Source organism: Alligator mississippiensis, chromosome 10 (assembly GCF_030867095.1).
Source record: "Alligator mississippiensis isolate rAllMis1 chromosome 10, rAllMis1, whole genome shotgun sequence".
Lineage (NCBI taxonomy): Eukaryota > Metazoa > Chordata > Crocodylia > Alligatoridae > Alligator > Alligator mississippiensis.
This window is the reverse complement of record NC_081833.1, coordinates 60878232-60888963: the sequence shown is the minus strand read 5'-3', so window position 1 is coordinate 60888963 and position 10732 is coordinate 60878232. Positions and strand designations below refer to the sequence as shown.

The 10732-nt window shown below is 46.4% G+C and overlaps 1 protein-coding gene across 1 annotated transcript; it reads right to left on the bottom strand.

The window, feature by feature from the left end:
• Positions 1-472: 472 nt before the first annotated feature.
• Positions 473-8744, bottom strand: CEBPG (CCAAT enhancer binding protein gamma). The gene is made up of 2 exons (XM_059713864.1): positions 8645-8744; positions 473-2485 (listed from the first exon to the last, which is right to left on the bottom strand). Exon 2 carries the CDS (start codon positions 2366-2368, stop codon positions 1916-1918), a length of 453 nt encoding a protein of 150 aa, XP_059569847.1. The 5' UTR covers positions 2369-2485; positions 8645-8744; the 3' UTR covers positions 473-1915.
• Between the last annotated feature and the right edge of the window lie 1988 nt (positions 8745-10732).

The following is a 10732-nucleotide window of genomic DNA, read 5'->3' as shown; positions in this document are numbered from 1 at the left end:
ATCTTTGTTCTTTTCCTGGATATTCAATGTGAAGGGGAAAAGTTTGGTTTAAGTGTTGCAATACCGGTCTTTGTAATGATCTACTACTGTAAAATGAGGTTAGCAGAAGGGGATTCTTACCAGACCAGTTGTGAACTACCTTCGTTTAGAGCATATGATCTATTAACACAGGTTCCAATGTAGTCAGGCTTTGTATGGAAATAAGGATACACACCAATTGAGCCCTTCAGAAATCCACCTACCTATGTTTTTACTTCTATTTAAGCATAGTGGGGAAAAAGGAGGCCGTAATTATTAGGTTCTAAGGCAAGACACTTTATTAGATGTATTATTATATATTTCAACCTTACCTACTTAAACTATTAACTAGAACCAGAATATTTTTCTGTCTGGAAAGCACTACCATAATTCAAGACCGTACAAAAGTCTTCCACACTTGATTAACTTTACAGTAAAAGTTTAAACTCTTAAAAATTTTTTGGAAGTTTTTATTTTCTAACTTAGCATCTTAACAGATTTTACCCAAGTTGTTTTCCTAAATACATATACAGTACACGTGAGCATACTACAGTCATGTTCAGAAAAAGGCGATGTGGGAGGGAAAGTAAAACAGGGTAACAATTCACTAGCCAGACACACAGGTTATATGTAAAACAAACATAAGTGAAATATTAAAAAATGAAAATAAATTAAGGTTACATCAAAGTTCCTGCTTGACTTTTATTATTTAAATCCTCAGTATAATACATACCACTGCATTATGGGTCATGGTAAGGGAGTGGGTTTTGAAAAAGTCTTCTATAGAAAAAGTTTTATCAAAATAAGATTGAAGATCATCCTTCACACAACTATAGAAATTCTGCTGAATCACATATTCAAACTAGGGGCATTTGTTTTTTATTACATTGGATCTCTGCAAGGTATCAGCTGTTAAACTGAACAGCTATATAAATCAGATGTTAAGGTGCAAGTCTATATATTTTGACTGAGCCAATGTTTTGCCCCAGCCCTTCCCTTGCTTAGCCAAACTATATGTTAGATTCTCAGACACCTGCAAGAGAACAGTTATTTTATCATATTCATCTATGTTCTAGAAACCAACGTATGATACTTTAAGGACACCAAGTTGCTACGCAAACAATGCTAGCATGTTGAACATAAGCTTTAAAAGACTTATAAATAAAATGTTCAACTTTCTTTCATACATGATGCTTCTTGAGAAACATTGACAGTTTGTGAACCAGTCGTGTGCATGTCAGTCATGTCATAATACATTGTTATGTCTCACAAAAAATGTAGTAGTCTTTAGAAAACATTAGTAAGCACCTTGGCTCACTATTACTAGGCACTGTTACTAGGCACTCCCCATCAACTACGAAAGGATAATAAGAAAGACCTGAATTTTACTGAACAGGGATTGCAGTCCACCAGATAAGAAGGCATACTTAGTCTATAGCCTTCTGAAGTTTTGTATACACAATAGAGAAACAGCAGACACTGAAATATATTTAAAGGATATTTAACAGAAATTTCCTCCAATTTTCAGTTATCTATTTTACAATAAAACTGTTCAGCTGTACTCCTTTCTATATGCAAAATCAGAAGGTCAGTGTACATTTCTGTGGAAATTTAATTTCACTAACTAACATTAAAATCTCTGTTGTTTTGTCAATTTAGGTCATTTTTTCTTGTTAGCCAAACCTATGAGAAGAAAATATTCAACAAATTATACAAAGTACTCAAAGCCATTTGTATTTCAATTGTATCAAACTTTCAGTGTTAAACCTAAAAAACCCCAAAATCCCCAAAAAGTGATGGTTAAAAGTCAGAACAAAGCTCCTTCTCTGCTCCTGCAGGAGAGGGGCAGGCAGGCTGCCCCTCTAGTGTTCAGTCCATCAGTTTGGGGGTAGTGTGCCTACTGTCCACCGCTTTCTGGATTTGTGGTGGTGGTTTCTGTGCCAATAGGTTGCACATTGTCTGCCAGATTGTGTGCATGCTCAAGAAACAAGTCTTTAAGTACACTTAGCTCCTTGGTCAGGAGCTTAATTTTTGCCTCCAAACGTTCATTTTCTTCTTTCAACTGGTTAACCCTCTGCAGCGTATCTTGTGCCTTCTGCTTGCTTTTTAACCGGCTCTTTTTCACTGCCATGTTGTTGCGCTCTCGGCGCTGGCGGTATTCATCACTGTTTCTATCCACAAAGGAATTCTTTTTGCCCTGCTTGCTTGGAGGCAAGGCTTTGCCTCCACCACCAGGGCTAACGGGCACCAGCTGAGGAACCTGCTGCAAACCGCTGGTGTTTGCTGGTGTGTGAATCACACTTATCCCGTTTGCTTCCGTAGTGGCGTTCTGTTGTGATGCCTTGCTCATTTGGACAGAATCTTCTTTTAACACCACAATACAATTTGTTACAGATGGTGAAAACTGTTAGTAGTTTCCAGATTATGTTGCCAGTGAGTCTTCACATGGATTAAGGGCAAGTTGAACCTAGTAGAAAAATACATTTATTAAAACATTTAAAATGCCAGGGTGAGCTATGATCTTGTACCTCACTGGCATTAGCAAAAGCTGCCGATGGCACATCTGGCAGGAACACATCATTACAATGCTGGAAACTCAAAAGCTGCCAACTGTTGAACTATTTCAGAAGTCCCAGGGTCATTGTTACTGGGTCATCTAGTCAACCTCTCTGCACCGTGGTTGGATTTATTCAGTTGTCCCAAAGCCATCTCTTGATGAGTGTCTAGTCTAGCCTTGACTAACTTGAGTTTCACAACCCATGTCTTGGCACCAAGTTACTGTCTAACTTTTCCTCCAGTTTATATATAATTCTCTTAATTAGACTGAATTTTCCATGCTACAGCTTAAGTTTATTAACCGTCTGACTCTTGACCAATAGGACTCTTGTCTTTAAACTACCTCCCTGTGTATGTGCAGGCAAATTTCCTACAAGTCTCCCCTTTTCCAGACTAAGTGTGCCCAACTTTCTACCATTCCAAAGACTCCTTCCAGTATCTTCTAAATATAAATGCCCTCTTCTGAACTTGTTTTGCTTGGTCTGTTTGGTATATTTTTTCCCTTTTTATAGGATGCCCCAACCTGATACCTATGTTCAAACAGAAGTCCAGCTGTGCTGCAGGAAATAGCTAGTTCACTTTAAGGCAAAAAAATGTAGTAAAATGTAAGTATTTTGCAAGATTAACCTTCACAGTGAATTAATGTCTGTTCTGTCTAAATGTGTACCTTTGCCAATAAAAATATTCCTGTTTCAATTCATATCTTACCACAAAATGAAGTTGCAGCTAAAAAAATAATCAGGAAGTGTTATCTTAATGTTCTAATTGCTCTTGTTAATGAGATGAATCTTTCAGTGTGTACCTACATGTCAATCTTACTCAGTCACAAAATATGCCACCATGAAGGTTATCAATATAGTTTATAGTTACAGCGGAGAGAGTTCACAGCTCCTGTTTTCCTGTTCGATGCATATAACTTTCAAAGAGTTATCCATGGAGCTAGAATCTCTCATGCTTGTCCTAAGCACAAGAGAAACCTTTTCCCTCCCTTTATTTGAAGAAATTTCATTGAAGGAATGGAAATACCCCTTTCAATATAAGCGAAGGGCTTCAGCATTTAAGCAGTGCATAAAATGGTCTTTCTGCACTTATTCCAGTGAATCTATAAAAAGAAAACTTACCAATAATGTAGGCCTGATTCTACTTGATGCTTACCAAAGTGCTGAGCTGTGCAAACACTTAAACTTCAATGAGAATGGAGTTAAGCAAATGAACTGTTTTTGGAAATCCCACCATGCAACTTTTGACAGTGCAGCATCTGTCCAGAGCATCACATACTCATATACACATACATACAACTTATTATGTGCTCACAGAAATACAAACAGTGCATAAGGGGTATGTACTGGGAATGTACTGGGAGGTTGCAGATTGAAGACTGTAATGCTAGCAAAAGCCTAGTACTAAAATGTTGGGTTCCTAATTGTTACTATCTTTTCATTACATGAATCGCTTAAGAAAGTTCATTTCTACAACCAGTTATTTGATTTACACTTCAGAGAGGCAGAAGAAGAGCTTTTCTGCCACCCAAGAAGCTTCAAATATCACTGAAAAAACTGCAAGTTACCATGTAGTTGATGTGTGAGATTTCTGCACAGTTTTATACTCAGCAGAATTTATACAGAGCTCCCATCTCCAAATGAGTTTACTCAAAAATCTGTTTAAAAAAAATGTACAATTAGAAATTCAGAACTTAAGAAAAGAGCAACTGGTTCCCTTCCTGTGTATACTGAATCCTCTTTTGTTCATCTTCCAAAAAAAAAATCCTTAGACTCACCAATAGTAAGAACTTTAAGAATCACAGTCATTTCTGCCCAACAAGCAGGAAGGATGTACAGCAGCTGTTTAACAAATCACAAGCGTAGAAATGGCATACATTCCCTATGAAGGCTGTGGCAGTGTGACACTGCGACTCACAAACCTGCTAAGCTAGCTAAATATTTATTATTATTATTATTATTATTATTTTAAAAGCAGGCAAAACCCAAAAGTTGTATAGATACATTTGTTTTACGGTCATGTTGGCTAAAGGAAGATGCTATGCTTGGATAAACTGACCCTACGCTGACAAGAACTGACTGTGAAGGGTATCAGTAACAGTGCAAAAGATGGATTGTCTGACTCTTGCACGCAGATAACAGATTGACACAGATGGCTGAAAACAAGACACTGAGCTTGTTAATGCCTATGGTGATATCAAAGACAAATGTGTTTTTAGAATTATGGTCAGGCTATATTGGAGAGCTCCCCTACCCTGATGTCCTTGCTTTGCCTTAGTAGGTTTAACTCAAGTCACTAACAAGTCATGTCAATTTTCACATGTCAGATGGGGGGAGGGAGGAGAGCTGCAACTTAATTCATTCAACACCTGCTCTCTCACAAAGTAGAACAGTGGTTTTCATCATGTAGTCTGCAAACCCCTGGGGGTCCACAGACTGTCTAAGGGGTCCATGAAAGATAATTATGATCAATCAACAGTATGTGAATACCCATATTTACAATTCAAACGGGTCTGGCACCTCCACTTGAAATTTTTTAAGGGTTTCCAAAAGAAAAAAGGATGAAACCACTAGAGTAGAATGATGATGATGATGGTGGTATACATAGAGCGTGCTTTCTACCTATAGAGTTCAGGGGTTTTAGAGAGGTTTGCCTTGCCCAGGTCTTGATGGGGCAAAGAAGAAAAACCAGGTTTCACAAGTCCCTCCACTGCTTTTTCCAATCTGCCACATTAAGCATAAAATTATACTGTTAAACCTATGCGGGCCATCTCAGTTTTCATCTGTCTTCCCTATTTGTGTAATGTTTGGATTCCCCTCACGAAGACAAATATTTTGATAGCTTTCCACATTACAACCCTACAATAATTAATCAATACTACATATGATTGAATGAAGGAAGTGTCAAGAAAAAAAATGAAATTTCAGTTTCAGGTTTCTCACTGGTCATTAAAGTGCTCTTTTTAATCATGAAAAAATCCTGACAGCATCATTTTAAAGACTGTACAGACAACTGCCTGTGCATGTTAGGCATTACCTTCTGCAAAGTTAGCATTTGAATAGACATGTTACCATCCCTGTTCCTGTATTTAGAGTTTTATTGCCCAGGCAAGTTGGTAGATTTTCTTTTACAAGTTGAATATGTAGAAGAGAACAATGATGGGTGCAGCATATTTTCAGCAAAATAGACAGAAAAGTTGTAAAAATAAAAAATGTCTGCTCTTCATGAAGTTTTAGCTCAATGCATTATCTGAACCCAAGTAGTGCCTTGATAGCTGAAAAAAAACAGTTCCTTAAAATGAGGAGAAAAAGTGCACTACTGTGGCACGTTCATCCTCTACCAAGTCATCTGTTTAGAAAGCCAAGTAATTCTGGTGAAAGGAGCCGCCCCCCCCCGACTTTGCTAGTGCCTTTGGCTGCCTGTACAAGTGCAGGGGTGGAGGGGGGGGAGGGGAGCATGTATTTTAATTGGTGGTTCCTGGGCAGCTGCCTTTAATTAAAATACTGCAGTGTTACATGTATTAAGCCCCTGCGCATTTAAAAATGACCACAGGACACTATCTAAACCTTGTATGACAAAGTCTAGATAGAGCCACCCCGCAGCCATTTTAAAACGTGCAGGGGCTTAATACGCACAAGGCTGCAGCAATGCTGGCGTATTCAAATTGGAAGGCGGAGCGGATTCAATTAGCTGAGTCTGCTCCGACTCATTCTCATTGGAATGTGAAGGAGCAGGTGTAGAGGCAGCCCTTAAGTCCAGTATGTGCTCACACTCACCCTACCCCTGCCTTCAACATGCTTGTGATTGCAACCTCTCATGCTACACTGAAATATGAAGCACGGAATAGCCCAACTCTGATCTCAATACACAGACGGGCTCATCTCTCTGCACAGGGACCCAATCTTTTAAGACCAAGCACAGTAACTAGGGGTGCACCAGTAGGGATTTTTCAGGCCGATACCAACAGCTGATTTTTAAGGAGGCGTATCAGCCGATACCAGTCCGATTTCCAATACCAGCCCAGCAGCTTGGAGAGCTGTGTGCAGCTGGTAAGTCTTGTTGTGGTGGAAGGGAAGGGCATGGGGGGCAGATCAACGCCCTCATGGTAAGGGAGATGTGGGGCTGGGGGGAGGGGTGCATGGGACGGACCCATGGCTTGTCCAAGGGGCACAGAGGGGAGGGGGTTGGCTCCTGCCACTGCACACCTGTGGCTTGTCTGGCAGCTCCCGCCACTGCTCCTACCGCTTGTCCAGGAGGAAAGGGGAATGTGTGCCCCTGGATCTGCGCGGGGCAGGGGCGGGTTGGGGCTGTGTGGGACTCTTCCTGGCCCGCCCTGCCCTGCGCCATCTGGGGACACACCTGCCCCCCCCATGCCCTCCCAGACGAGTGACACACATCAGTGGGAGCAGCGCCCCCCAGATGAGCTGCAGCTCCATCCCACACCCCCCTCCCCCCGCCATGGCTGGGCAGCACTTGCCCCAGCCCCACTCCCATTCACTGTGGGGGCCTTGATCTGCCCCCCCATCCCCACTCCCCTTCCACCTCAACAGCCTTATCAGCTGCAGGCAGCTCTCTACGCTCCCCCGCTGTGCTCCTTGCTGCACTGCAGCTGTGCACATGCACAGGCCATTTATCGGCCAAATTATCAGCCATATCAGGCTGATTTCTGAGACAACTGTCTTTATATCAGTGTGGATCCAATATTGGATCGATGCATCAGTGCACCTCTAATGGTAACCAGATGTATTTGCACCCAGGCATTCCCCAAGGGTTTGTATTTTCCTTAACTCTGACCTTCCCAGATGAAACACTTCCACAACCCTCAGAAGGGAATTATACCTCAATTAGTGCCCCTCTGAATTTTCTAATTAAACTCAATTCCTTTTAGCTTTTGGCATGCTTCTATAATTGGACAGCATCCTACCTACCCTAAGGCCCTAGCTAACGTTGTTTGGACAAGTCCAACTAAGTAACTATTGCTCACAAGAGCATTAATCACTGCTTTTTGTACTTTTCAGACACTGATGTGAAGATGGGAGCTGGAGGGCTGGTGTCCTGTAGATGCCCCACAATTTGAACAAGTCTCTTCACACTGCTAGTTACCTTGCTGCTTTTTTTCTAATGCACTGAAACAAAACCATTGAATGTCGTTTTGGTATCTGAGTACAATTGCTGCCAGTCTTCTTACCTATACATGGTTTTAAAGAAAATTTTAAGAGAACAACTGAAGGCGGCAGGTTCAAATCCACTCTCCCCCAACCTCGAGCAGGGATCTGTACCTGTCGGTGTCTCACCTCTGCAGTGAGCACCTGTCAGTCAACCTAGTGGGTATCCTGAAAGGAGTTTCCCTCACTTCCTCTGGGACTTCTTCCATGTGGTAGGATATATGTTTGTACCCAGCGAGTGAGACTGAACAGCGCTGTGGCCTGTGGGGTCAGGACACCGCATGCTGCTGCATCTCGGTGCCGCAGGACATGAACGTTTCAAACCGTGGCCCCTGAAGGGCCCAAACGGGTGCAGGTGCAGCAGGGCCTGAAGATGTGAGCAGCGCTGCTCTTTCCGGAGGTCGCCCGCCACCAGCTGCGTGCCAGGGCACGGCCCTGCCAGCCCACCTGGTGCCTAGCGAAGGAGGCAGGTCCCTGGCCCCTGCCTTTCCGCCAAGGGCTGCTGGTGGCGGGGCGCGAGGCGGAGGCGCAGCCCTGGACGGCTGCACACAAGGCATCCCCGCCCGCCACAACACGGCGCGCACCGGGAGCCACCTGGGGGCTCCGCATCGCGCAGGGGGGCCGGCGGCTGCACCCGCTCCGCCTGCTGTCGGGTCAGCGGACAGGGCTGCTCGGCTCGGGCCTCCCCGCCCGGCCCCGCTCCCGCTCCCGCGCCCTCCCGCGGGGCCGAGTGATGCAACCGCCCCCCCGGCCCCGCGGGCACTTTCGCTTTTGCTCCCCCCCGTAGGCCCGGCCCGGCCCGGCCCCGCCACACTCAGGCCCGATTGCGTCATGCGGCCCCGACCTGAGGCAAGGACACTCCCGCGCGCCCCTCCCCCGCCCCGGCACCGCGCCGCGCTCCGTACCTGGCCGCGCCGCGCCGCGCCGGGACCGGGGCCGGGGCCGGGCCGCGGAGGGGGCGCGGGCCGGGCCCGAGCCTCGCTCGCGAAAGTGTTGAGTGAAGGCGAGCGGTGATTGCGAAACCTCCGCCCCTCCCCCTCGCCTCGCCCCGCCCCACAACAACCCCTCCCGGCCAATCAGCAGCCGGGATGCCTAGGGGATGATGCAATCGCCGCCCGGATTGGCAGGTGACGCGGCCAATCCCGTATACCCGCCCGCCCGCCGCGCTCGGAAACCGAGACGGGCCTCGGGACGGGGTTAACCCCTTCGTGACCCCGTGTGCGCGGGGCGAGGCCACACTATGGCGGGCTGGGGGGTTTTTGTTGTTGTTTTTAAACATCTCTCACTCTGAATATATGAGGTTATACATCTCGACACTCCGAGTATCAGTCCACAAAGGAAAACCACAACCCATTACACAAACCGCGCCCATACAAAGGCCCGCCCGCCACCGGGGCCTCTCAATGGCCTGGGGTTTTATATATAATTTGTATCCGAGGCCAAAGTAACGGAAATGAATTCCGAATCGAAGAGTCCAGCGCCGTGAGTGGCCGTGCTACGGGCAAACATCCTTCCCCCGCACCTGCGCCTTCAGGTGTGCCCAAATCCTTTGGCAGGCGTCCTACGTGCAGGCCCAAGCCCGCAGGCTTGGGGTTCGGGTGCCCCCGAGTTTTGGTTGCCCTCGTCCGTACGGCCACAGGAGCAAGCAAGGGAGGAGGCAACCCTTTCCATAAACTGGGCTTAAAACCGCTGCACCGCGGCGAGTACCGAGCCGCGCCAGAAGAGCAGTTCTCCCTCCCGCGGAGCGGCTCGGGAAAGCTGCCTTCTCGGCTGCAGGTCCGTGGCATTTCCACTGCCGGGTTAAGAAGCCGCTACGCTTGATCTGAGCCTTCGAGAGGCCTGCTCACACCAATGCCTCCACCTCCGGGGCTGCCCCCAGCAGCCGCCCTCCTCGGGGCGAGCGCCCTCCACGACGCCGTAGCCTCCGAGCACCTCCGCGTCGGCCTTGGGGCTGCGCCTTTGCCCTCTGTCACGTGCTGTTCGTTCGCTCGTGCCCTCCCCGGGGTTTTGTTTTGGCGAGACTCCCAGAAAGGCCACGGATGGCTGGCTCCCACTGTCAGGCCATTGATAAGAGCCTGACCCTTGGCCTCAAACTACCAACGGCCTCGCAAGCCGTGCCAAGAGCCGGCTCAGGAGAGCAACGAGCCAGCTTCGCTTCTGCTGCGTTTCAGTGGTAAATGCAGACTGCACGAGGCCCGCGCGTCTGCTCTGCTCCCCGGGCACGCGTGAACGGTGCCCGGCGCGCCGCGCACACAAAGGCATAACTATCCTTTGTTAAGGGATATCTATCCCTGGTCTTACGAGGTCCCTTCCAGCCCTAATGTCTATGAAATCTATTAAATCCTCAGGCTCCGCTGCCATTGCTGGCACTTTTCCATTGTTCTCCAGGCCTTTGACTAACACCTCGCGGTATATCCATTTGCAGTGTATTTCCAGCTAAATGAAGCTATTATTTGAACAATGGCACCCTGCCCAGTCATCACTGCGATATAGGGGGAAGGGTGCAACAAAGGAACTCATAGATCATTTATTTTTTAAAAGTAACTAATTATACTCATGGTCATTAAAAATAACTACAAATACTCAGGTTTTTCTCGTAGCTTTTCCCCCTCAAAGAATTCACTGAAACAGAAAGAAAAGGGTTAACTAGATGCTAAGCTCAAACAGGCTCAAGTGTGACAAAAAATAGGATATCCAAGATATGAGGACTGCTGACTTGACCACTTTCTGGGGTATGTGGCTGTTGTCAGTCTTGTTAAATAAAAGTAGCTTATTTTTATGTTCAGAAATAATTCTTTTTGCCTCTAAATAACACCTTGTGGTCAACCTGCAGCACACGTGCCACAAGTGCCATGGGCAACCACAGTGTGTGACACCACAGATCAGGGAGGGCACAGGCAGCTCAGTGGCAGATAGGGCAGAAAGCAGAGTAGCAGGTCGGGAAGAGACCACGAGGCACAACACAGAAAGCAGAGCAGGCAGGTGGGGATGGC

Excerpts from the sequence above, each read along its gene's own strand:
- CEBPG (XM_059713864.1), bottom strand. The coding sequence starts at position 2,368 with ATGAGCAAGGCATCACAACAGAACGCCACTACGGAAGCAAACGGGATA.